The 27,945-nt window shown below is 47.5% G+C and overlaps 2 protein-coding genes across 2 annotated transcripts; one reads left to right on the forward strand and one right to left on the reverse strand.

The window, feature by feature from the left end:
• Positions 1-14,823: 14,823 nt before the first annotated feature.
• On the forward strand, positions 14,824-15,759 carry LOC311513724 (olfactory receptor 51G2-like; the record flags this gene model as incomplete). The annotated part of the gene is made up of 1 exon (XM_084615737.1): positions 14,824-15,759. One exon carries the CDS (start codon positions 14,824-14,826, stop codon positions 15,757-15,759), a length of 936 nt encoding a protein of 311 aa, XP_084471863.1.
• A 10,950-nt stretch (positions 15,760-26,709) lies between these two features.
• LOC311513799 (olfactory receptor 51G2-like) lies at positions 26,710-27,576 on the reverse strand (the record flags this gene model as incomplete). The annotated part of the gene is made up of 1 exon (XM_084615905.1): positions 26,710-27,576. The coding sequence occupies one exon, from the start codon at positions 27,574-27,576 to the stop codon at positions 26,710-26,712; it is 867 nt and encodes a 288-aa protein (XP_084472031.1).
• Between the last annotated feature and the right edge of the window lie 369 nt (positions 27,577-27,945).

Consider the following 27,945-nt stretch of genomic DNA (forward strand, 5'->3'; position numbering starts at 1 on the left):
AGATGTTGAAAAAAACCTGCCCCAGGACCAACTCTTGGGGCATTCCGCTTTCTACTGGCTGCCAACTAGACATCGAGCCGTTGATCACTATCCATTGAGCTGGACAATCTAGCCAACTTTCTATCCACTTTATAGTCCATTCATCCAATCCATACTTCTTTAACTTTCTGACAAGAATTCTGTGGGAGAACATATCAAAAGCTTTGCTAAAGTCAAGGAATAACACGTCCACTGCTTTCTCCATATCCACAGAGCCAGTTATCTCATCATAGAAGGCAATCAGGTTGGTCAGAATTGACTTGTCCTTGGTGAATCCATGTTGACTATTCCTGATTAGCTTCCTCTCCTCCGAGTGCTTCAAAATGGATTCCTACAGGACCTGCTCCATGATTTTGCCAGGGACTGAAGTGATGCTCACCAGTCTGTACTTCCCCGGGTTCTCTTTCTTCCCTTTTTTTTAAATATGGCGGTATATTTGCCTTTTTCTAATCATCCGGGACCTCCCCCAATCGCCACGAATTTTCAGAGATAATGGCCAATGGCCACTTCATGGAGTCAACAAGCTGGTGGACAAGGGGCATTCAGTGGATATAGTGTCCTGAGTTTTACCAGGGTCCCTCAACGAGGAGTCCTTGTGGCACCTTAGAGACTAACAAATTTATTTGGGCATAAGCTTTTATGGGCTAAAACCCACTTCATCAGATGCCTGGAGTGAAAAATACAGTAAGCAGAATATATATCAAAGCACATGAAAGTTGCCTTACCAAGTGGGGGGGGGTCAGTACTAACGAGCCAATTCAATTAAGGTGGAAGAGTTCTATTCTCAACAGTTGACAAGAAGGGGTGAATACCAAGGGAAGAAAAATGCTAATGAGGCCAGTGGAATCAGGGTGGCCCATTTCCAACAGTTGACAAGAAGGACAATTCTTTGTGTAGGGTATTTCTTTTCATGGATTGGTAACTGGTTAAAAGATAGGAAAAAAGGGTAGGAATAAATAGGTTCAGAATGGAGAGAGGTGGTGTCCCCCAGGGGTCTGTCCTGGGACCAGTCCTATTCAACATCTTCATAAATGATCTGGAAAAAGGGGTAAAGGGTGAGGTGATAAAATTTGCAGATGATACCAAGCAGCTCAATACAGTTAAGTCCCAAGCAGACTGCGAAGCACTTCTGAATGATTTCACAAAATTGCATGACTGGGCAACAAAATGGCAGATGAAATTCAATGGTGATAAATGCAAAGTAATGCACACTGGAAAACATAATCCCAACTACACATATAAGATGTTGGAGACTAAATTAGCTGTTACCACTAAAGAAAGAGATCCTGGAGTAATTGTTCTGTGAAAACACCCACACAATGTGCAGCAGCAGTCAAAAAAAATGATATCAAAATGTTGAGACTCATGAAGAAAAGAAGAGATAATAAGACAGAAAATATAAATCCATGGTATGCCCACAACTTGAATACTGTGTGCAAATGTGGTTACCCTATCTCAAAAAAGATATATTGGAATTGGAAAATGTTCAGAAAAGGGCAAGAAAAAGGAATAGGTGAATGGAACCGCTGCCGTGTGAGGAGAGATTAATAAGGTTGGGACTTTCCAGCTGGAAAAGAGACGACTAAGGGGGGTATGACAGAGGTCTATAAAATCATGACTGGCATGGAAAAAGTAGATAAGGAAGTGTTATTTACTCCTTCTCATAACACAAGACCTAGGTGGCAGCAAATGAAATCAATAGGCAGCAGGTTTAAAACAAACAAAAGAAGTATTTTCTTTCACATAACACACAGTCAACCTGTGGAACTCCTTGCCAGACGATGTCGTGAAGGCCAGGACAATAACAGGGTTCAAAAAAGAACGAGATAAATTCATGGAGGATAGGTCTATCAATGGATATTGACCAGGATTGGTAGGGATGGTGTCCCTAGCCTTCTTTTGCCAGAAGCTGGGACTTGGGAGACAGGAGATGGGTCACCTGATGATTATCTGTTCCATGCACCGCTACAGGCTGGGGACCGACTGGCTAAGCATAAATTCTGCAGAAAAGGATCTGGGGATTACAGTGGACGAGAAGCTGGATATGAGTCAACAGTGTACCCTTATAGCCAAGAAGGCCAACTGACTATTGGGCTTTATTAGTCGGAGCATTGCGAGGAGACCGAGGGAAGTGATTATTCCCCGCTATTTGGCACTGGTAAGACCACACCTGGAGTATTGCCTCCAGTTTTGGTCCCCCCACTACAGAAGGGAAGTGGACAAATTGGAGAGTGTCCAGAGGAGGGCAATGAAAATGATTAGGGGGCTGGGGCACATGACTTATGAGGAGAGGCAGAGGGAACTGGGATTATTTAGTCTGCAGAAGAGAAGAGTGAGGGGGGATATGATAGCAGCCTTCGAATACCTGAAGAGCGGTTCCAAAGACAATGGAGCTCGGTTATTCTCAGTGGTGGCAGCTGACAGAACAAAGAGCAATGGTCTCAAGTTGCAGTGGGGGAGGTCTAGGTTGAATATTAGGAAACACTATTTCACTAGGAGGAAGCTGAAGCACTGGCATGGGTTACCTTGGGAGGTGGTAGAATCTCCATCCTTGGAGGTTTTTAAGGCCCGGCTTGACAAAGCCCTGGCTGGCATGATTTAGTTGGTGTTGGTCCTGCTTTGAGCAGGGGAGTGGACAAGACAAAACTCCTGAATCTCTTCCAACCCCAATATTCTATGATAATTCTCACAGATTGGTGAGCCATATTTTCCCTTTACAAAAAACATGTTTACTCTTCCTCCCCAAATTATATTCACCTAAATGTTTGACAATTTTGTTCTTTACTATTGCTGCAACCAGTTTGCCCACTTCTGAAAGTAGTCTTACCAGCCTGTAATTGCTTAGATCACCCCTGAAGCCCTTTTTAAGAATTGCCATCAAAATTAGCTACCCTCCAGTCTTTTGGTACAGAAGCTAAGTGATAGGTTCCAAACCATAGTTCATAGTTCTGCAATATCACATTTGAGTGTGTGGTAGGGTGCCCATTGGTCCCATTCTGGCTTGTACAGTCCCTTAGTTAAGTCCTGTCACAGCTGACCTGACATTTTTTTTCCAAAGAGGCTTTTGTCCCATATGCTCTTGCTGCCTTTGTAAGCACTAACAGGAGAAACGTCCGTTCCGGTCAAAACGGTGGGGAGCAGAGGAATGTTCGTTGGAGACGAATGGAGATGCCAGCTCCCCGTATGGGTAGGGCTGGAGGCAGGGTTCCAGCCACCGCTGACAAGACAGGGTTCCAGCCACAGGAGACAGCCTTGCACAGGAGGGGACAGGGGTGGCCTCTGGCGAGCAGCTGGGTGTCTGCTGTTTTCTCCTTAGGAAATATGGTAACCCTAAAGGACTGCCCAATGTGGGAGTGCTGCCACCCAGGGGTGTATCCTATAGCACAAGGGACAGAGGCTGATGCTGGGCTGGAAAACAGACACCGTAAATAACTGAGATTCAAACTGAAATGTTCCCTTTCACCCATTTATTCAGGAGGAGTTTTCATAGGAAAAGGATCATTTTTCTCTGAAAGCTCAGCTGCCATGATGCTGCCCAGCTGCAGCTTCCTGGAACCCCAAGAGAAATTGGAGGCTTTTCACCTGCCTGATCCTTATAACGTCAATGAAGGTTGCACTGACAGAGTCTCGGGCTGCACTCTGGGTATGGAAATGTCAGAACCTCCTGACCAGTCTGTGGCTGGGGTACTGTGCCCCTCAGCTACTCTCCCCAGCCCTCACATCTCTGTGCAGTCCCCTCCACCCTTTACCATACCCCTTCCGCAGATCCTGTGTCAGTGGCTGCTGTGACAGGCCTGGTAGCAGATCTCTGATGAACATGTGCTAGCAGGGACCTGAAGAGGGTCCTAGAGCAGTTGTGGAGGCCCAGAGACTATGGTGGGTGGGCCTGTCTACCAGTGGATCACTGAGATCTGTGCCTAACTTTTGGGGATCCCTGGAGGCTGGGTCCTCCTTTTCATTCCTCAGGGAGAAGGGAAGGAAAGCTCTCCACAGACCAATCTGAGGGAAATTTCCCTGTACTGAGCCTTGTGGAATCTCCCGTCCATGGCCTGCACCCTGGGTTTGTAATGCAGGAAAGGGGGCTGACGGGGAGAAATCAGGTCCCATATTATTATTCTATTTTAGTTTATTTCAGCACCATCACACCTCTGGCAGCATCATCAGTGCCACTTGGCCACCCTGAGGTAGCCATGTAACTAATCGGAACCATATGAAGAGTGATGACCAGGAGTGGATTAACCACGGAAGAAACCGTGTGGTGACATGGGTCCCCCAACAACAGGAGGGGCTCACAAAATGCAGGAGAAATCTCATCTAACAACGTGTCCCCAAGTCCTGGCTGGTGGCGTAGCAGGGCTCAGGCAGGCAGCCTGCTTGCATGCTATGGATGGTGGTCCCATGCCACGCCCAGTAGCAGCCGACTGCTGGCACGTCTCTGTGCACCCCTGAAGTAGGGTGGGAGGTGTGATGGTGCCCCCCATAAGGCTTCATGGAAATATGCTTATAAATATATATGACATAACTTGAATATATTCTATGCCATGTATGCCATGTAATATATCTATGTTAAGGTAATAATCTACTGAATCTATTAATCCTATTTGTATGCATGTCTCATTTCTGTATTCCAAGTTATCAATATTGGCCTTGTACTGGCTTGATTTCTAAATAACCTTAGTAGAGCATTTGGTCAGTCCCTGGAGAAAGGAATTCGCAAAGTTAAGTGCCCAATCAAGAAGCATTTAAGGAACAATGCATCTTGGAAGGCTCCAGTCCAAATAAGAAGTCTTCCTGGAGATATTCAAGATGCCATGTGGGCAATGGCTACTGCCTGTAAAAACTGAGAGTCACGCATGGACCTGTGACTGGCCCAGGTGACTCCAGAACTCCATCTTGGAGCTGGACTGTGCATATGCTAGAGAAGGGGGTCTCCACCCACAAGAGAAAGTCTAGTTAAGCCCATGGGAGTCTCCTCCATTTTGTATTCAGCTGGCTAAGGACATAGCGTCTCCACCCCAAAGGATACTTGAATGAAACTGGAATAAAGGACAGTAACTACAGGGGCTGTGAGAGCTTCCTGGACCCAGACGAGAAGGAGGCTGGTCTGTAAAAGAGAGCTTTTGGGAACTGCTGAGGTTTTTGTCTGTATTCTGTTTGATTCGACACAGACTTGCCTATTTTATTTTATTTTGCTTGGTAATTCACTTTGTTCTGTCTGTTACTACTTGGAACCACTTAAATCCTACTTTCTGTATTTAATAAGATCACTTTTTACTTATTAATTAACCCAGAGTATGTATCAATACCTGGGGTGCGGGGAGCAAACAGATGTGCATATCTCTCTATCAGTATTATAGAGGGCAAACAATTTATGAGTTTACACTGTAAAATCATAAATGGTGGGCATCTGAGTGCTAAAGGCAGGAACACTTCTGTAAGCTTCATTCAGTTGGCGTCCAGCTGTTAGGGGACGTGGTTCAGCCCTGGGTCTGGGTTTGCAGCTGGCTATCAGATTTGTCTCAGACCAGACCAGGCAGGGCACTGAAGCCCTCAGCTGCCAGGGCAAGAAAGCAGGAGCAGAAGTCATCTTGGCACATCAGGTGACAGCTCTCAGGGGGTTTCTGAGATCCAACCTGCCACAGGAGGCATTTCTATGTGCTCCCCTGCCCCACAGACCCACTCCCCCGCTCCCCTCCAGGGGCACACAGAGATGTTCCAGCAACCTCACAGCAGGCCGGGGTGTAACGATGTTGTCTCTGCCGGGACTCAACTGAGAGTGTCAATTCGGGACAAATTGCTTCGAGCAGAGCAGTCACAGCCCAAATCTGGAGGTCCTTTACATCTAAGGCACGCCAAACCAGCAAACAGAGAGGACTTTGGTTTTACCCCACTGGCTAACCAGAAGTCACACAAGCAATTCCCTTAGACACTCCAGTTTCCCAGTATCACCTCCAGTGCCACTCATTATGAGGGTGAATGGTTATGAAAACCAATGCCCCAGTAAAAGAAAAAAGGTTCCCCCAACCCCAAAGGAACAAGCCCCAGACCCAGGCCAATATGCAAATCAGATCTTACCCACAAATCACGCTGTTGCCAATCCTTTCGAATCTAAAACCTAAAGGTTTATGCATAAAAAGAAAGAAATTCATAGATAAGAGCTAAAATTGGTTGAATGGAATCAATTACAGACAGTTCTTGGTTCAGGCTTGCAGCAGTGATAGAATAAACTGCAGGTTCATGTTAGGATATAGATATTCAGGCCTGTCTGTAAAGGCCTATACTCTAAGAATTTAGGTGTATTCTTATCACTTGGCTAGTGATAGAGGTATAAAAGAAAGAATCAAGATCACTGTCTGCTGGTGTAAGGGCCTTCTCTCACCGTGACAGTCTGAGGCCCTGTTCTTAGGCTCAGGCCTTTGGCTAAGCAGCAGAGGCAGCCATAAGCTGGGAAGCGAACGGTCACATCCTCACATTCCAAACTAGTCACATTGAAATAAGGTGCTATTGGGCTGTTAGGCACTATCAGGACAGGATTGTATTCCTATCACCTCCAGAGAAAGGGAAGTGCCTAGAAAATGTAAAAGGAAACTTAGTTTGATAGCATCCTGTCTGGCAAGAACTCACTTATCAATAGCTGGGATGTAAAATCCTCACTTCTGCATTGTTTTGTCATTATAGTTCCCACTTTGCTGTTGTTTGTCTGTATAATCTCTGTCTGGTTCTGTGATTGTTCCTGTCTGCTGTATAATTAATTTTGCTGGGTGTAAACTAATTGAGGTGGTGGGATATAATTGGTTACATAATCATGTTACAATATGTTAGGATTGGTTAGTTAAATTTCAGGAAAATGATTGGTTAAGGTATAGCTAAGCAGAACTCAAGTTTTACTATATAATCTGTAGTCAATGAGGAAGTGACGGGGTGTGGGTGGGGGTGGGCATGGGCATGTGGGTGTGTGAGATGGGAACAGGGAATGGGGGTAAGAAAATTGGAATCATATTTTGCTAAAGGGGGAGATGGGAACAGGGAATGGGGATAAGAAAATTGGAATCATGTTTTGCTAAAGGGGGAAATGGGAACAGGGAATGGGAGTAAGGAAGTTGGAATCATGTTTGGCTAAGGGCAGGAATGGGAACAGGGACACAGGTGTAAGGCTTTGTGGTGTCAGAGCTGGGAAGGAGGATACTAAGGAAGGAAACTGGAATCATGCTTGCTGGAAGTTCACCCCAATAAACATCGAATTGTTTGCACCTTTGGACTTCGGGTATTGTTGCTCTCTGTTCATGCGAGAAGGACCAGGGAAGTAAGTGGGTGAAGGAATAAGCCCCCTAACAGTTCACATCAAGTCTCTGGAGTCCATCCACAGCTGGGATGGGTCTTTCAGTCCATTCTTCAGAGCTTCAGTTTGTAGCACAGTTTCTCCAGAGGCAAGAAGCAGGATTGAAGACAAAATGGAGGAATTTCCAAGGCCTTTTATATTCTCTGCCATGTGGAAGGACACCCCTTTGTTCTTACTGTGGAAATCACAGCAGCAAGATGGAGTTTGGAGTCACATGTCCATGCATGACTCAGTTCTTTGCAGGCCAGTGCCATTGTTTACATGATAGTTTGAACGTTCCCAGTGTAAACAGTGTCAGGATGAGCTCCACCCTGACATCTGGTGGTGAGGTGTGGCAAGTTGTGGAAAAGAACTTCAGGGGCCGATCTCATTTGCATAGGCACACCCACCACGCCTAGAATGAGACCATAGCTGCCCAAATGGTCACTTTGGCTGCTGTGGGATCCCCAGTGTCTCTGTTATTGGGGCAGGAAGAATAAATTGCTATTACCCTGATTATGGGAACTGTGCTTGGAACTGTACGTGGCCTTTTGTTATGATGGAGGGATTCACCATCAACTAAGTAGCACTCGCTAGGCAAGGGTCATGGGTTCCAAAACTGTGTGAATGGAGAGAGGCTGGGGACAAGTATTAATACTTGGTGGTATGGGCCCCTTGGTGAGGGCCTTACATGCTGATTGCACTTCCTCCTCTCTCCACTGTGGAATATCAGAGCTAATTTTGATTTCATTAGAAGTCTAGTTATAGGCTGCTGAGCTCACTTTGGGCTGACAGTGCACCAGCACTGGGGCTCCCCTACTATAAGCTGAATTCACCTAAGAGCTGAAATCACTGAGTGTTGTGTTAAGTAGTGGGGGAGCCTGAAGATATATTGTGGAGCAATTTGCGGGACGGCTGGTGAAGCAGTTCGACGCGGAGCAGTGTGTGGATGGCAGGAGCTGCTTGTGGGCCGTGGAGCTGAGTGAAGGAGTTCATGGGGCGGCTGGCGGAGCGGAGCGCAGCTGAGTGAAGGAGTTCGTGGGGCGGCTGGCGGAGCGGAGCGCAGCTGAGCGAAGGAGTTCGTGGGGCGGCTGGCGGAGCGGAGCGCCGCTATGGAGCTATGGGGCGGTCAGCTTCAGATCACGTAAGGTGCCTCTTACCCCTGTCCCATTTCCACCCAGATTGGGAGGTAAAGCTCCGCCGATAAACTTTCGAACTCTGGGGCTGCCCTGACCAGGGACAGAGACTTTTGGGGCATTGGACTTTTGGGACTTTGGGTGATTTGGGGTTGCTGGACTCAAGAACCAAAGGGAAAAGGGCATGCCCCAATTTGCCTGGGGTGGGGTTGTTTTTGCTCATGGGTTGTGTTATGAATCCTGTTGGTGGTGTTTCCCCAACATAATGCCACATTGTTTCTCTCTGTTATTAAAAGACTTTTGCTACACTCAGACTAGGTGCTTGCGAGAGGGGAAGTATTGCCTCTTGGAGGCGCCCAGCGGGGGTGGTATATATTGGTCCCAGGTCACTGGGTGGGGGCTCGAGCCGGTTTGCATTGTGTTATTGGAATGGAACCCCTAGATATTGAACCCGGCCCTTGTTGCTGCCAACTCTGACGGGCAGAAGGGTTACACCAGCAAAATTCAGATGTGCTTTGGAGTCTCTCAAAGTCAATTGTGAGTTAAGTGTTTCTTGATTGGGCACTTAGTCTGCAGAGTCCCTTCTCAAGAAGCTGACCAAATGCTTCACTTATGCGACACATTGAGACACAAGTACATAGCCAATATTCATAACTTCAACTACAAAATGATACACACATACAGATAGCATAATCCTAACCAGCAAATCATAACCTTTTCATAGACCCCTCATATGACAACCTTTGTACAATATTTGCTGCAAATATATAACAGTGGCTGCAACAATGATCTATACGGTCACAGTTTATGTCAATAATATCACAAAGGGAGATGGCGGCTCCCTCCCCACTCTGCTTCCCTCTCTCTACCCCACTCCGAGAAGTGGCGGGCATCTCCCTCTAGCCCCTGTGGGGGGTGTCACTCTGTGCTGCCCTCACCCCGAGCGCTAACTCCACAGCTCCTATTGGCCAGGAACATCTGCCAGTGGAAGCTACTGGGGTGGTGCCTGCCGCCAACTGCCCCCTCCACCCCCCCCGCCCGGCCTAGAAGCTGCTGCCAGAGGGGTGTGAATACCAATCACTTTGGGAGCTGCGCCACCCGAGGTAAGTGCTACGCCCCTGACCCCCTCCTGCACCGCGAGGCCCTGGCCCAGCCCAGAACCCACACCCGTCACCCAAACTTCCTCCCAGAGCCCGGCCCCCCACCCCATTCCACACCACAACCCCGTTCCCCAGAGCCTGACCCCCTCAAACTTCCTCCCAGAGCCTGACCCCCTCACGGCCTCCCACACTCCAACCCCCTGCCCCAGCCCAGAACCCACACCCAAACTTCCTCCCAGAACCTGTCTCCCCACAACCGCTCCCATACCCCAACCCCCTGCCCCAGGCCAGAGCCTGCACTACGCACTGAAACATGCTCCCAGAACCTGACCCCTCACACCCCTCCCTTACCCCAACCCTCTGCCCCAGGCCAAAGCCTGCACCCCGCACCCAAACAACCTCCCGGAGCCCAACCCCCACACCCCTTCCCACACCCCAACCCCCTTCCCTAGACCAGAGCCTGCACCCTGCACCCAAAGGTCCTCCCGCAGCCCAACTCCCACACCCCAACCCCCTGCCTCAGCCCAGAAACTGCACCCCGCACCCAAAGGCCCTCCCGGAGCCCAACCCCCACACTCCTTCCCAAACCCCAACCCCCTGCCTCAGCCCAGAAACTGCACCCCGCACCCAAACGACCTCCCGGACCCCAACCCCCACACCCTTTCCCACACCCCAACCCCCTGCCTCAGCCCAGAAACTGCACCCAAACTTTTTCCCAGAACCTGACTCCCCACACCCCCTCCCATACCCTAACCCCCTTCCCTAGGCCAGAGCCTTCACCCTGCACCCACACCCCCTCCCACACCAATCAAGGTACCTCACCCGCTCCCTGCGCCAATCAAGCTACCTCACTTTATTTTCATTTACTTCCTATTACTTACAACAGAGGAAGAGGAGGAAGAAAAACAGAATGAAAAATGGGAGGGGCAGATAAGAGAGAATGTTCTTTTCTTGGCTGGGTCCCAAAGGGGAGGACCCAAAGATAAAGCGACGCATGGGGGGCCCCACTAACTCTATGTCCCCCACTGGTAACGACAAGCCTGGATTCCAGGAATAGAGCCTGTGGCAGGGCTGGAGCTGCCTTCCAGTTGGGCAGCATCACCGGGCGTCCCCTGTGAATTGGCCTCCGGCAGTTTGCCATTGGTCACGCCAGGGGTTAAACTGGTGCGTACAAAGCCAGGCAGCTGACATTCCCTGATGGCCAAGAGGCCCCCGAGGGACTGTGCCGGCAGGCTTCATAAAGACAGTTGCCTCCCTCTCTGAACAGAGACTGCCTGCTGCTGATGCAAACACTCCGATGACTCCTTGTCCTTTAGGGTGAAGACCTCGGGTGTCAGCGGCTCCCTTCTAGCAGGAACTGGGTACGTTGGCAGGTTTCACTATCTTTAAAACGTGAAGTGGAGGGGAAAGGCTGGAAGCTGTTTCCATTGGCAGATGTTCTGTGCAGTGGCAGAGGACACAGCGGGGCTGTCGGGTGACTCAGTGAGGGGTTTGGAAGACAGGCAGCGTTAGGCAGCTTGGGAACCGTGCTCCACGGTGGGCTCTTCAAGCTACACAGAAATCTGACATTCACGGTGAGCTCAGACTATGACAATTCCCATGCACCGCATCAGGATTTCTCAGTGGATGCTATTTCTAGAGGTGCCATGTGCTCTGGGCCCGATCCTGCCAGTGGCTGAGCTAGAGGAGATCCCACCGATTATCAGTGACTAGTTCCCAAATCACCTCAGGTTTCTTTGCTCCTGGAATTTTATTCAGCAAATGCATTTTGAAAGGTTTTATTGTCTGGCTCGATTGTGAACGCCGGAATTCAGAGCTGCGTTGCTCTGTGGTAACAGGTCCGATAGGGTGTATGTCTGTTTCCTGAATGGCTGTTTATAGAATCTCTGCCCTGTAGAAACCCCTCAGAGTTACAGGGCTCCCGGCATCTCTGCCCTCTCTCTGGTTTCCTAGTGCCATTTTCAAAGATTTTAATCTCTGGCTCAGTTGTGAATGCAGGAATTCAGAGCTGCAGATTCTCCGTGCACAGGCTGCAGACTGACAAAACAGAACCTGAAGAGACCCAGTCAGCTATTAACCTAGGGACAAGGGAGCTACTAGACTTTTGTTTGCTGACAAGCGACTGAATGAGGGTTGAGACACTGCGATCTTTTCAGATTCTGAAGAAATCCAGATGACAGACGCTCCATTTTAAGTCCCACTGTATCCTGAGAAATCAAAGAATATTAGGGTTGGAAGAGACCTCAGGAGGTCATCTAGTCCAATCCCCTCCTCAAAGCAGGACCAATCCCCAACTAAATCATGCCAGCCAAGGCTTTATCAAGCCTGACCTTTAAAACCTCTAAGGAAGGAGATTCCATCACCTCGCTAGGTAACCCATGCCAGTGCTTTACCACCCTCCTCGTGAAACATTGTGTGTATGAAAGTACAGATGTGTAAATGTTATGCCAAAACTTCTCATTGTAATACAAATATTACAAATCAAACTTTCATGACATTCCTGTGTATTGAAAGCCAGCAGTAGAGTTGTTGGAATCTCTACAGGAAAGAGTAGTGGAAACTTTACTGCTTAATGGCTTTTGCTTTAGAAAGTATTTCGGAAATACTCCACATACTGGTTGCAATGGGTTTCTGCTATGGACTCTTTGTTCAGTGAACAGTTGTCTGACAGTGTCTCCTGGTAACTGACCAAAAGATGTTTCTAACACTTATATTCAGGGTCATGAACACAATCCCTCTGCAAATCTCTGTTTCAGCAGTAGAGAGCTGAGGTGCAGGAAAGAGCAGTGTTATAGAGGTTGTATGAAATTTACAAATATCACCTCTTACATGAGCATGGCAGAAGTAACTTGGACACTCGACTGGATACGAGGGGAAACCTAGTGTTTGCACGGTGTCAGACGTGGGTGACGCCAACTACTCCCCCATCCAGCTGAAGTAACTCTCCATGTTAGCTTATAACTTGCCAGATAACTACAATCCCTTGCATGGGGAGAGGATGCAGGTCCTATGAGGATGAAGAGAAGGCTGTAGGATGATCCACATCTCTGGATTCAGGCAACACTATTCAGGCAAAGCACTTCAGCTTCTCTTGGAGGGATTTTTGGGGCTCAGATTGTATCACCGGGAGCATTTGGTAAGGGAAAGTTCATAGTTCCCAGTTCTGATCAAATTTACACATTTAAATCAAGAGTGATACAGTTGAAGTCACTATTATTGAATTAAGATCCTGGCCCTAAGAATTTATCCCATGTACCTTAAGAGACAGTGGCATAATTTGGACTCTCAGGAGGTAAAAAAATTATATATAATGTCACCCTTCTGCCAATCAGAGTTGGCAGCAACAAGGGCCAGGTTCAGTATCTAGGGGTTCCATTCCAATAACACAATGCAAAACCGGGTCAAGCCCCACCCAGTGACCTGGGACAAATATATACCACCCCCTCTAGCAAGCACAGAGTCTGAGTGTATCAAAAAGCCTTTTAATAACAGAGAGAAATAAAGTGGCATTATGTTGGGCAAACACCACCAATAGGATTCGTAACACAACCCATGAACAAAAAACCCACCCCAAGCAAATTGAGGCGTGTCCTTTCCCTTTGGTTCTTGAGTCCAGCAACCCAAAATCACCCAAAGTCCCAAAAGTCCAAGAACCCAAAAGTCTCTGTCCCTGGTGAGGGCAGTCCCAGAGTTTGAAAATTTATCTGCAGAGTTTTACCTCCCAACCTGGGTGGAGACGTGGGTGGGAGGAGGGTTAAGAGGCACCTTAAGTAGTCCAAAGCTGATTGCCCCACCTCTCCATGGGACTCCGCTCTGCCAGCTGCCCCCATGAGCTGCTCCAGGCATCCAACAAACTGCTCCACTCCATCAGCTGCTCTGCTCTGCCAACCAGCCATCCCGCAAACTGCTTTGCAAAATATTTTCAGGCTCCCCCACTACTTAACGCAACACTCAGTGATTTCAGCTCTTTGTAAGTTTAGCTCTTTTGTGGTTTCAGCTTGTAGTAGGGGAAACTCAGGGCTCGTACACTATCAGTCCAAAACGAATTCAGCTTAACAGCCTGTAATTAGACTGCTAATAGAATCATAATTAGGTCTGATAGTCCACAGTAGAGAGAAAAGAAGACACAACTGGCATGTAATACCCTCACTACAAAGACCCATAAACCAAGTATTAACACCTGACCCAATCCTCTCTCCAGTCACTGGGTTTTGGAACCCATGACCCTTGCCTAGCGAGTGCTGCTTAGTTGATGATGAGTCCCTCCATCATAACAAAAGGCCAAGAACAGTTCCACTGTCCTTGATTCACATAATCAGGATAATAACAGTTTATTCCTGCCCCAATAACAGAGAAACTGGGGCTCTTAGAGCAGCCAAAGTGACCACTAGGCAGGGTGGGTGTGCCTATGCAAATGAGATCAGCCACTGAAGTTCTTTTCCACAACACACCATGACTCGCCACCAGATGTCAGGGTAGAGCTCATTCTGACTCTGCTTACATATAGATAGATAGATAGATAGATAGATAGATAGATCGATAATGAGGGAATGAAACACATTTATGAATGGCTTCTATGCAGGGCAGATAAATACAATGACCTTTTTCACCATGCACTTTCCATGTGTTTACACAAATGTCATGATACAATGGGCCATACTCAGAAGTTAAGAGCCAGAAAGGGTGTCTCTGCGAAGGTCACAATTGTAAAATAACAGCATTCAAGTAGGCTGCGGAACTCAAAGCCACAAGATATCAGTGAGGCCAAGAGCTTAGACGTTTTCAAAGAGTGACTAGGTGTGTATATGGGTAACAAGAATATACAATTCCAGTGTTGAGGATTGTTTTAAAAAGTCTTGGAAGGGCACACAACCTTCCTGATTTATACCACAAAATATGTCTTAGTAGTGGGTATCGAGGGAACCTTTTCCTGGGAGCAGGTTGTCTCATAGCTGCCTATTATAGGGCTTCTTCCACCTTCCACTGAAGCACCGAGAACTGGTCACTGGATACTGAGCTAGATGGACTGCAGGTCCAGTCTGGCAGTGCCTATCTTCTTCACCATGGTGTAAATCCAAGACTATGTGTTTGCTGATCTTCCTTGAGCTCCTGGGAGTCTCTAGGATTGCACAGAGAGCAGAATGATGTCTCATTAAATATCACCTTGTCACCTGTTCTTTTTCCTTTCAGGAAGGAAAGTCCAAAACTCTTGGGACCTCCCGTGTACAGTATGTCAGATGTCAATGACACCAAACTCAGCTCTGCAATGTTCCTTCTCACCAGGATACCTGGGCAGGAAGAGGCCCATCTCTGGATCTCTATCCCCTTCTGCTTCATTTATGTTTTTTCTATATTGGGAAATTCAACCATTCTGTTCATTATAAAAATAGATCCAAGCCTTCATGAGCCCATGTACATTTTCCTTTCCATGTTGGCCGTCACAGATCTTGGCTTATCGATATCCACCATACCGACAATACTGGGTATATACTTGTTTAACTCTAGGGAGATCAGCCTCGATGCCTGTTTTGCCCAGCTGTTCTTCATCCACTCATTTGCAATGATTGAATCCTCCATACTCTTGCTGATGGCGTTAGACCGCTTTGTTGCAGTCTCTAAACCACTGAGATATGCTTCCATCTTAACCCTGCCGAGAATATTCAAGATGGGACTGGCATGCGTGCTAAGAGGGGTGACCGTATCATTCCCATTCCCCTTTCTTCTGAAACGGTTCCAATACTGTCGAGTCAATGTCCTCTCCCATTCCTACTGCCTGCACCAGGATGTCATGAAGCTGGCTTGTTCGGATATCACAGTCAACTACATCTATGGCTTGTTTCTTACAGTCTCCACGGTGGGGTTGGATTCACTGCCCATCTTCCTCTCTTATGTGATGATCCTCAAAACGGTGCTGAGTGTTGCATCCCACACGGAGTGCCTCAGGGCCCTTAACACCTGCGTCTCCCACCTCTGTGCCGTCCTGCTCTTCTACACACCAGATATTGGCTTAGCTTTGATACACAGATTGGGGAAGGGCTCTTCTCCCTTACTACAGATTGACTTGGGCTATATCTACCTGCTCGTCCCACCCCTGATGAACCCAATCGTGTACAGTGTGACAAGTAAACACCTTCGTGGGAGGATAATCAGAGTGTTCCTCAAGTGAAAGGTCAATGGTGTCTCCCATGCTGCTGACCCAGGAGATGAAAAACATGGGCCACCTATTCCTTGTTGGACCCTTAAATCTGAGACAACATGAGCTACTGATCTCCAGTCTGTAGAGAGAGGTTCAGACAGTGTTTAAGGCCTGGAGCAATGGGAGAGGGGCTGGTGAGGAAGGACAGCTAACTGTGGGATGGAGACCAAGGCAGTCAGCAGCATTTACAAAGGGCTTTTCTACACTGCCAAGTTTTGTCAATGAAACTTATGTCAACATGAAAAAATTGACAAAAGCAAAGTCACCAAAGCGAGTCTACATTTGCTCCCTCTGTCAACAGATTGTGTCCACATTCGGGGCACCATTGTTGGGGGCGATGCATTGTGAGTATGTATCCCACAGTGCCTGGTGACACCATTCTGACCTTAAAACAAAAGGAGTACTTGTGGCACCTTAGAGCCTAACCAATTTATTTGAGCATAAGCTTTCATGAGCTGCAGCTCACGTGAGCTGTAGCTCACGAAAGCTTATGCTCAAATAAATTGGTTAGTCTCTAAGGTGCCGCAAGTACTCCTTTTCTTTTTGCAAATACAGACTAACAAGGCTGCTACTCTGAAACCTATCATTCTGACGTTGCACCCTATAATGCTTTCTGGAAATATGCTCATGAATGTAAATATGACATAACTGGAATATGTTTGGTTCTACCTATGACATGAAAGATATCCGTGTAAAGGTTGTGATCTCCTGAATATATTCATCCTATTTGTATGCATGTGTCATTATTGTGTTTGAAGTTATGAATAGTGGCTGTGTACTTATTTGATTTTAAGTAGCCTTCGTAAGGCATTGTTCAGCTTCTTAAGAAAGGAATTTGCAAGAGCCCAATCAAGAAACACTTAATTGACAATGGAACCTTGGAAGACTCCAATCCACATAAGAAGTCTACTTGTGACGTTCAAGGTAGCATGTGGACAATGGCTGCCACCTGTAAAGTTCTGAGTCATGCATGGACATGTGACTTGCCCATGTGACTCGAAAACTGCAGCTTTTAGCTGGATTCTGCATAGGAGAGAGAAGGGGTTTCCACCCACGAGAGAAAATCTATTTAAGCCTGGGGGAGACCCCTCCATTTTGTCTTGGCTCAAGAGATAGCCTTTCCACCCCCAAAAGAATACCTGGAAGAAACTTTAACAAAGGACAGGAACCACAGGGGTGTGAGTGATTGCTGGACCCAGACTAGAAGGAGGCTAGTCTGTCAAAGAAACTTACTGGAACATCTCTGAGGGTGAGATTTCATCTGTAATCATTTGCTTACTGTACTAGGTTTAGACTTGCATGCTTTATTTTATTTTGCTTGGTAATTCTCTTTGTTCTCTCTGTTATTACTTGGAACCACTTAAATCCTACTTTTGGTATTTCATAAAGTCACTGTTAACTTATTAATTAACCCAGATTATGTATTAATACCTGGTGGGGGGTATTTGAAATACAGATATATAGTCCATGTTGATAACTTCAGGTACAAAAATGAAACATGCACACAAATAGGATAATAATATTCAGCAAATCCTAACTTTTCCAGTGACACATCACAAGACATATCTTATAGAAGATGCAACATAATTGTGTCATAATCATGTCATAATCATACCACTATCATCATATGGGATGTAGTGTCACAACCTCCTTTATTGATCCCTCGATGTGGGACTCAATTTGTCTCCTAAAAAGAGGGACTCGGGTGTGGGAAACTCCCTCACATCCTCTGCAGTGAACATTAATGCAAATAATTCATTTAGCCTCTCCACAATGGCCTCATCTTCCTTGAGTGCTCCTTTAGCACCTCAGTCATCCAGTGGCCCCACTCATTCTTTGGCAGACTTCCTGCTTCTGAGGTACTTTAAAAAATTGTTCCTAATTTTTATGACTTTTCCTAGTTTCCCTTCACATCTTTTGAACTACTTGTGCAGTATTGCCGAGCCCAATTCAAAAACTATGAGCCACACCCCAGAAAATCATCACATGGTTCAAAATAATGAGATTTAGAAGTATAGTTATGAGAGCCCCGTTACGCCACAGAGCTCCGGACATAACAGTGACTAGCTCGCAGAGCCACTTGGTACCTGATACACAACTCAGTCTCTCCCCTTCTTCAGCCATGAGAAATACAAACACTGGGTAAGCAAGGCTCAGTACATTCTGAATAGAAAGAGACATGACCCAAATCCAGCTACAACTCTCTGTTGGACCCAAACAACCCCTTCCCCCTGATCCAGCTACCCCCAAACTGGGTGATAATTGAAATTTGGATGCAGAGTGTGAGGTCTATCACCAGCACTAGAGCGGCTCTCACTGATCATGGAGCAGGTGGGGGTCAGGAACAAAGTGAGGGGCAGCCCAGCAGGGCTCTGTTTGCCCAGGCAACACTCTCCACATCCTTCACTCTCTGAAACCACGTCCTGATTCTCCCTCTTACTGCCGAGCTGCAGGAGGGGCCCAGATCTCCCTCATCAAAAGGTGCTGTGCTAATGACAGGCTTCATCACCACGGGGTGTTGGGAAGAGTACAGGTTCTCCACCCAATACTCCAAATCGTCCTTAAGAGGTAAAGAGCTGAAATCTCTCTAAAGCTCTTAGCTCCGGCCCCAATTATTGTAGCATCCGAGCGCCTGTCAATCTGTGACATATTTATCAGTACAACACCCCGTGCGGCAGGGCAGAGCTACGAACACCACTGGGCAGATCCCAAAGCCAAAAGGCACCACTGCAATCTCGTAGTCTGACCGCCTTTACAGCACATGGCAGAGACCTGCACCAAAATAAGTCCTTGAGCAGTGCTGTTAGAACTACATCCTGACTTCATGTAACAATTGTCAGTGACGGCAAATCTACTACGGCCCTCGGTAAATTCATCCAATGCTTAACTACTCTCATTGTTAGAAAATATTACACCTTAGCTCCAGTTTGAATGTGTCTAGCTTCGACATCCAGCCACTGGATCCTGTTATAACTTTCTCTGGTAGATTGAAGAGCCCAATGTTAAATATATGGTCCACATGCAGGCACTTACAGATGGTGATTAAATCACCCCTTAACCTACAGCTAAATACATTCAGCTCCTTCAGTCTATCACTCTAAGCCCTGGTCTAAACAAGGAGTTGAGGTCAAATTTAGCAGCATTAATTCGATTTAACCCTGCACCATCCACACAATGAAGCCCTTTTTTTCCACTTAAAGGGCTCTTAAAATTGATTTCCTTACTCCACCACTGACAAGGGGATTAGTGCTGAAATCGGCCTTACTGGGTCGAATTTGGCGTATTGTGCATGCAATTAGATGGCATTGGCCTCCGGGAGCTACCCCAGAGTGCTCCATTGTGTCCGCTCTGGACAGCACTCTCAACTCTGATGCACTGGCCAGGTAGACAGGAAAAGGCCCGCAAACATTGGAATTTCAATTTCCGGTTTGGCCAGCATGGCAAGCTGCATGTGAGTACAGAGCTCATCAGCAGAGCTGACCATGCAGAGCTCATCAGCAGAGGTGACCATGATAGAGTCCCAGAATCACAAAAGAGCTCCAGCATGGACTGAATGGGAGGTACGAGATCTGATTGCTGTATCGGGAGAGGAAACTGTGCTATCAGAACTCCGTTCCAGTTTTTGAAACGCCAAAACATTTGTCAAAATCTCCCAGGGCATGAAGGACAGAGGACACAACAAGGGCCAGAAGCAGTGCCGCGTGAAACTTAAGGAACTGAGGCAAGCCTACCAGAAAACCAGAGAGGCAAATGGCCGCTCCGGGTCAAAGCCCCAAACATGCCACTTCTATGATGAGCTGCATGCCATTTTAGGGGGTTCAGACTCCACTACCCCAGCCTTGTTGTTTGACTCCTTCAAAGGAGATGGAGGCAACACAAAATCAGGTTTTGGGGACAAGAAATATGATGATGAGGATGAAGTTGTAGATAGCTCACAGCAAGCAAGCAGAGAAACCAGTTTTCCCAACAGCCAGGAACAGTTTCTCACCCTGGACCTGGAGCCAGTAGCCCCAGAACCCACCCAAGGCTGCCTCCCAGACCCGCCAGGCACAGAAGGGACCTCTGGTGAGTGTACCTTTTAAACTACTATACATGGTTTAAAAGAAAGCATGTTTAATGATTAATTTGCCCCGGTCTTTGCGGCTCTCCTGGATGTACTCCCAAAGCCTTTGCAAAAGGTTTCTGGGAGGGCAGCCTTATTCCGTCCACCATGGTAGGACACTTTACCACACCAAGCCAGTAGCACCTACTCGGGAATCATTGTAGAACAAAGCATTGCAGGGTATGTTTGCTGGCATTAAAACAACATCCTTTCTTTATCTCTCTGTGTTATCCTCAGGAGAGTGATATCATTCATGGTCACCTGGTTGAAATAGGCTGCTTTTCTTAAGGGGACATTCAGAGGTGCCCGTTCCTGCTGGGCTGTTTGCCTGTGGCTGAACATAAATGGTCCCCTCTGTTTGCCATGGGGAGGGGGGCAGGGGAAGCTGCTAGCCACACACTGGTGGGAGGCAAAATGCGACCTTGAAATGGAATGGAATGTTAACAGCAAAGTTTACCCTGAAAGAGTGTACCCATTGTTCTATAAAATGTGTCTTTTTAAATACCACTGTCCCTTTTTTTTTCTTCACCAGCTGCATGTGTTTCAAGGATCACAGGATCTTCTCCTTCCCAGAGGCTAGTGAAGAGTAGAAGGTGAAAAAAACACACTTGTAATGAAATGTTCTCTGAGCTCATGCTGTCCTCCCACACTGACAGAGCACAGACAAATGCGTGGAGGCAGACGATTTCAGAGTGCAGGAAAGCACAATATGACCAGGAGGAGAGATGGCGGGCTGAGGAGAGTAAGTGGCTGGCTGAAGAGAGGCCTGAAGCTGAAAGGTGGCAGCAGCATGACGAGAGGAGGCAGGATTCAATGCTGAGGCTGCTGGAGGATCAAACTAATATGCTCCAGTGTATGGCTGAGCTGCAGGAAAGGCAGCAGGAGCACAGACCGCCACTACAGCCCCTGTGTAACCAACCGCCCTCCTCCCCAAGTTCCATAGCCTCCTCACCCAGATGCAGAAGAATGCGGTGGGGGAGCCTCCGGCCACCCAGCCACTCCACCCCAGAGGATTGCCCAAGCAACAGAAGCCTGGCATTCAATAAGTTTTAAAGTTTTAAACTTTTAAAGTGCTGTGTGTCCTTGTCCTTCCCTCCTCCACCACCCCTCCCGGTGCTTCCCTCCTCCACCACCCCTCCCAGGCTACCTTGGCAGTTATCCCCCTATTTGTGTGATGAATTAATAAAGAATGCATAAAAGTGAAGCAACAATGTCATTATTGCCTCTGAAAGCGGTGATCGAACGAAGGAGGGCAGGGTGGTTAGCTTACAGCGAAGAAGAGTGAACCAAGGGGCAGGAGGTTTCATCAAGGAGAAACAAACAGAACTTTCACACCACAGCCTGGACAGTCATAAAACTGGTTTTCAAAGCTTCTCTGATGTGCACCGTGCCCTCCTGTGCTCTTCGAAACGCCCTGGTGTCTGGCTGCATGTAACCAGCGGCTAGGCAATTTGCCTCAACCTCCCACTCCACCATAAACGTCTCCCCCTTACTCTCACAGATATTGTGGAGCACACAGTAAGCAGTAATAACAGTGGGAAGATTGGTTTCGCTGAGGTCTAACTCAGTCAGTAAACTGCGTCAGCTCGCTTTTAAACATTCTACCACCATTTTGCATTTGCTCAGCCTGTAGTTGAACAGCTCCTGACTACTGTCCAGGCTGCCTGTGTACGGCTTCATGAGCCAGGGCATTAAGGAGTAGGCTGGGTCCCCAAGGATAACTATAGGCATTTCAACATCCCCAACGGTTATTTTCTGGTCTGGGAAGAAAGTCCCTTCCTGCAGCTTTTGAAATAGACCAGAGTTCCTGAAGATGCGAGCGTCATGTACCTTTCCCGGCCATCCCACGTTGATGTTGATGAAACGTCCCTTGAGATCCACCAGTGCTTACAGCACCATTGAAAAGTACCCCTTGTGGTTCATGTATTCGCCAGCTTGGTGCTCAGGTGCCAAGATAGGGATATGGGTTCCGTCTATTGCCCCACCACCGTTAGGGAATCCCATTGCAGCAAAGCCATCCTCTATGACCTGCACATTTGCCATTGTCACTACCCTTGATATCAGGAGATCTTTGATTGTGTTGGCTTCTTGCATCACAGCAGCCCCCACAGTAGATTTGCCCACTCCAAATTGATTCCCAACTGACCGGTAGCTGTCTGGCGTTGCAAGTTTCCACAGGGCTATTGCCACTCGCTTCTCAACTGTGAGGGCTGCTCTCATCTTGGTATTCATGCACTTCCGGGCAGGGGAAAGCAAGTCACAAAGTTCCATGAAAGTGCCTTACGCATGCAAAAGTTTCATAGCCACTGGGAATCGTCCCAAACCTGCAACCCCATGCGGTCCCACCAGTCTGTGCTTGTTTCCCAGGCCCAGAATCGGCGTTCCACAGCATGAACCTGCCCCATTAGCACCGTGATGACTGCTTTGCCAGGACCCATGCTTTGAGAGAAGTCTGTGTCCATGTCCGCAACACTCTCGTCACCGTGCTGACGTCACCTATTCGCCCGGTTTCGCTTTGGCAGGTTCTGGTGCTGCATATACTGCTGGATAATGTGCGTGGTGTTTAATGTGCTCCTAATTTCCAAAGTGATCTGAGTGGGCTCCATGCTTGCCGTAGTCTGGTGTCTGCACAGGTAACTCAGGAAAAAAGGCGTGAAACAATTGTCTGCCATTGCTTTCAGTTCATTCTCATGGTTCTTCTCTGAACTGTCTTCAATTTATCAATGTCTTTCTTGAACTGTAGACAAATGAACTGGACACAACATTACAGCAGTAGTTGCACCAGTGCCAAATATAGAGGAAAAATAACCTTTGCTCAAACTCGAGATTCCCTTGCTTGTACATCCTGGATTGCACTAGCTTTTTCATTCTTAGTGTCACACTAGGAGCTCATGTTCAGCTGATTAACCACTGTGACCCCCCCAAGTCTTTTTGAGGATCACTGATTCCCAGTTATGAAACCCCCATCTAATAGGGATGGCTAGCATCCCTTCTTCCTAGATGTACACCTTTACATTGAGCTGGATTAAAACTCATATTGCAGAGGCACAGATGGACTAAGTGAGTTGCACAACGTCACAGAAGAAGTCTTTGGAAGAGCATGGAACTGAAGCCACTTCTTAGGAGCCCCGGGTTCGCACTTTAACCCTGAACCATCCTTCATCTCTGGGGCAAGTGACTGAGTGGGGGCAGCTGGCAGCTCAGCATGCTGCGATTACCAGAAACTCATGCAATTACACTCCTGTGACAACACTAAACAGGAACCCAAGAACAATTCCTTTTCCAGACAATAAGGCTGAGTCATGCTTTCTCCTGAATCTCCTGAGGGACAAAACCATCGGCCAGGGCACAGAGCACGGTCAAAGTGGACAAGCAATTCCACAGGAGCTCTCAGTGGGACTCAGAATGGGCTAATGTGATCCATAGGGACATGAGACTGGAAGGGACCTCCTGGGTCAATGAGCCCAGTCCCCTTTTATGGCAGGCGACCCTGCCATATCACCCAGTGCATAAACCTGTCAAACTCTATCTTCAAATGTTGTCTCCCCACCTTTCTGTTGGGCAGCAGTTTCAGAACCTCCCTACTCTAATGCTCAGAAACCAACTTCTCATTTCCAGCCTCAGTTTGCTTTTGGCCAGTTTCTTCTCATTTGTTCTTGTACCAATGGTGTCCTTTAGCTTCAGGAGCTTGGCTCCCTTCCTGGTGTTTCCCCCTTTCCCGACCCGATGTATTTATAGAGCAATCTGATCCCCATGCAGCCTGCATTGTCTTATGCTGAACCAGCCAAATTCTTCCAGTCTCCTCCAAAAGCTGGGCCCTCCATTGCCCTGACCATCCTAGGAGCCCTTCTTTGCACCTGTTCCAGTCTGAATTCTTCTTTCTGTAATACACGTGACCAGAATTTTACATAGTTTGCCAGAGGAAGTCTGACCAGTGTCTGTTATAAGGATCCTACTAATTCCCTATCTCGCCTCTCACATCCTAGGATCTCATTTGCTTTGTTCACTCCTGCAGCACACAGGCACACATATTTTTGACTGTGTTGGTCATTAACCAGGGGAACAAACTCTCAAAGGACGTTGTGGATTCTCCTGATGTCTCCAAACCAATATTACATGCCTTCCTAAAAGATACGCTTTAGAGGAACAGAAGTGATACTTTAGTCAGATACAAGTCATTGGGCTCATATGGGGGTAAACTGGGAGAAAGTCTCCAGGAGGTCAGATTCGATAATCTAATGGTCCCTTCTTTCCTTAACTTCTAGAAACCTATTATTTATTCTCTTGAGTGAATTTCTATTTTGGATGCAACTGAAGAAAGTTGCTATTCTGAATGCTTACAATCACTCAACAAGAATATATGCTGGCCTAGAAGACTCAAGACTATAACAGTGAAACAAGGATATATGTTCTCTTTACCCTGTAAACCAGATCCTTTCCTGTCGTGAGAGGAATCTCACAATTTAATCATGATGGGTGTGGAGAAAGTACACAGGGATATGTTATTTATTCCTTCTCATAACACAAGAACTAGGGTCACCAAATGAAACTAATAGGCAGCAGATTTAAAACAACAAAAGAAAGTATCTCTTTATACAATGCACAGCCACCCTATGGAACTCCTTGCCAGAGGATTTAGTGAAGGCCAGGATTATAACAGGGATCAAAAAAGAACTAGATAAATTAGTGGAGGAGAGGTCCTATATCCCTATTAGCCAGGATGGGCAGGGATGGTATATCTCGCTTATGTTTCCCAGAAGATGGCAATGGACGACAGGAGAAGGATCACTTGATGATTCCCTGTTCCGTTCATTCCCTCTGGGGCACCTGGCATTGGCCACTATTGGAAGACAGGACACTGGGTTAGATGGAACATTTGTCTGACCCACTATGGCTGTTCTTGGATCCTGATGTTTTTAATTGTCCCACTGTGTGAGCTGGGAACAACATCCCATCGATGATAAAAGCTTATCACCCAGCAGCACTGAATGGTCACATGAGACTCTTACTTGTGACCAGACCTATACAGTCACTCCCAGCCTCCTTGAAATGAGGAGCTTTAGTAGCAAACAGAACTGGCCCAACTTACATTCTTTTGGGAAGACCAACTTACATTCTTTTGGGAAGACAAGACGCTCTTGGGACCCAGCCTAGTTTCCCTGTGGCTCTTAGAGCATCGTCCCATCTGTCTTTCCTTTTCGGGAGGAAGCAGCCTTTGCTGAAACCTGTATGAGCCTGGGCGTAACCACCATAGTCCTCAGCCTCTTCTTTGTTACAGGGCCTAGTTGTGAAGCTGGCCTTTGCCCTCAGACTGCTTTCTCTCAACCAGACAATCAAAGAGGAGGCCCCCGAGGCCATTGATCCATAGTTTGGTAGTGAGACCCATTTAGCCTCAATGGCTTACAATCACTGGTTCTGTGACTGTGCTGAACCTCCCTATGACACTCCAACATTTCCCTCAGAAATCCACTACTTAACCTTCACTGTCACCCCCACATCTGCCACAGATACTAAGGGGCTGGAGTCATGGGGCTTCCCAGAAGCCAGCTGTCACAGGAGGCTGAGTAAGAGGCCTTTTATAGACGAATATCAGAGGTGTTGCTCTGTGGAACCCTGACACAGCCCTGATCTTAGGGTCTCAGAGTATTGAACTGCATCGAATGTATTTATCCTCCCACCACTGCTGTGAGGCAGGGCAAGGCTATTATCCACCTGTGCAGAGATATGAAATAGCTTGTCCACAGTCACGCATGGCCTGGGAATCAAACCCAGCTGTCTGGAGTTTCAGAGCCGTGCCCAGACAACAGGACCAGCCTTCCAGACACCTGAGTGTTGACAGGCCTGGTTGCATTCTCTGCTGCACCAGCAGACCTCCCCCCTGCGCTGTATAGAGTGTGGATGGCCATGGGCCAGTTACAGGGGTTTTATTCACTGGCCTGTTTTCTCCCTCTCTCAGCAGAGTTTAGAGCAGCCTAGGGCCTGGGATGACATCTGCCCGTTGGTAACAACTTCGAAGAGCACAGCCCACTATGGCCAAGCCCTGTGGATGGAACCACCCCAGAGTGCCTCTTGGGGTCTGAGGTGGCCCTGAAGGAACCCTGCCCATCCCTCTATGGTCCTTGCAATCACTTACTGTCAGCCTCAGATACTTAAAACAAGAGCCCCCTTTGTGGGGTTGCATTTCTTTAGTCTTCTCCAAAACACAACATCTCTTACCCTCCAGCCCCAGCCTTCTCCTGCACTCAGGATCACCCCCACGGTCCTGATTACTACAGTCAGCGTTGGTTCAGACCCTACTCCCCTTTTTCCCCTGAAGCCCTATCCTCTGACCTATATATTCTCACAAAGCCCACCCTCTTGCTCCTCCACTTTCCCCAAGGCTCTGCCTCTGAGCCAGGCCAGAGTCGGGCAATTTCAAGAGCTGCCCTGGCTGCAAAGGTTGCTGTGGGGAGCCCAAGACTCTCCACATTCCCTGATTTGTACATCCTGGGGGATAAAATGTAGAGGGTGTAGGGCACCTCATAGTGGCTCTGGTTCGCTGTGCAACTCTAAGCAAGGCCTGACTCTGGCTAAGGGGGCAGAGTCTCGGGTAAAGGGGAATAGGAGAGGTGTGGTCTTTGGAGAAGAGATGGGGCAGAGGAAAGGGCTTCATGGGCAGAGGATCCAGGATGAAATTCGTGGCCATGCCCATCACTCCTGTTTTTCCTCCCCCATGTCACCAGCACTGGAGCCAGGTGATGAACTGACCCTTCACTTGACAAATGCCCTGATTATCCTCTCACGCAGGTGTTTGCTTTTCACACTGTACACAATAGGGTTCATCGGGGCGGGGCCAGCAGGTAGATGTAACCCAGGATAAACTGAAGCAAGTAAGTAGAGCTATTTCCAAATCTGTGTGTCAAAGACAGGCCAATGTGTGATATGTAGAAGAGCACGACAGCGCAGAAATGGGAGACACAGGTGTTCAGGGCCCTGAGACACTCTCTGTGGGATGCGATACTCAGCACTGTTTTGAGGATCATCACATAAGAGAGGAAGATGAGGAACGAGTCCAATCCATCTGCCATGACTTTAACAAACAAGCCATAGATGCTGTTCACTGAGGTGTCTGAACAAGCCGCCTTCATGATGTCCGGGTGCAGGCAGTAGGAATGGGAGAGGACATTATCTCGACAGTATGGGAATCGTTTCAGGAGAATGGGTAGTGGGAGTATTAGGGCCACCGATCTCACCACAGCCAACAGGCCCATCTTGGATATTCTCGGTGGAGTTAAGATGGAGGTATATCTCAGTGGGTTACAAATTGCGGTGAAGCGGTCAAAGGCCATCAACAAGAGGACAAAGGACTCAATTTTTGAAAGCGAGTGGATGAAGAACATCTGGGCAAAACAGGCCTCGAGGCTGATTCTCCTAAAGTTAAACAAGTATATGCCCAGTATCGTCGGTATGGTAGTTATGGATAAGGCAAGGTCGGTGACGGCCAACATGAAAAGGAAAATGTACATGGGCTCATGGAGGCTTGGATCTGTTTTTATAATGAACAGAATGACTGAATTTCCTACAATTGAAAGAACATACATGAAACAGAAGGGGATAGAGATCCAGAGGTGGATGTCTTCCAGCCCACGTATCCTGGTGAGAAGGAACATTACAGAGTTGAATTTAGTGTCATTGACAGCTGACATAATATACTGGGCACGTCTGGGGAGTTTTAAACTTTTCTTCCTGAAAAGAAATAGAAGAGTAGACTAGGTGATAGTTAGCGAGAAATCTTTCTGCTCTCAGTGCAAGTCGAGGGATTCTCAGGACCTCAAGGGAAAATCAGCAAAAATGTTGTCTTGGATTTATGCCCCCAATAGGAAGGTAGGCACTGCCAGACTGGATCAGACCTACAGTCTGTCTAGCCAAGTCTCCAGTAGGCATTACGAAATGCTGCAAAGGAAGGTGAAAGAAGCCCTGCAATAGCGAACTAAGAGATACTCTGATCCCAGGGAAAGTTTCTCCCTGACATCCACTAGTTAGACATATTTTGTCATGTAAATCAGGAAGGTTTA

The sequence above is a fragment of the Lepidochelys olivacea genome, assembly GCF_965140295.1.
Source record: "Lepidochelys olivacea isolate rLepOli2 genome assembly, chromosome: 1".
In the NCBI taxonomy this organism is placed as follows: domain Eukaryota; kingdom Metazoa; phylum Chordata; order Testudines; family Cheloniidae; genus Lepidochelys; species Lepidochelys olivacea.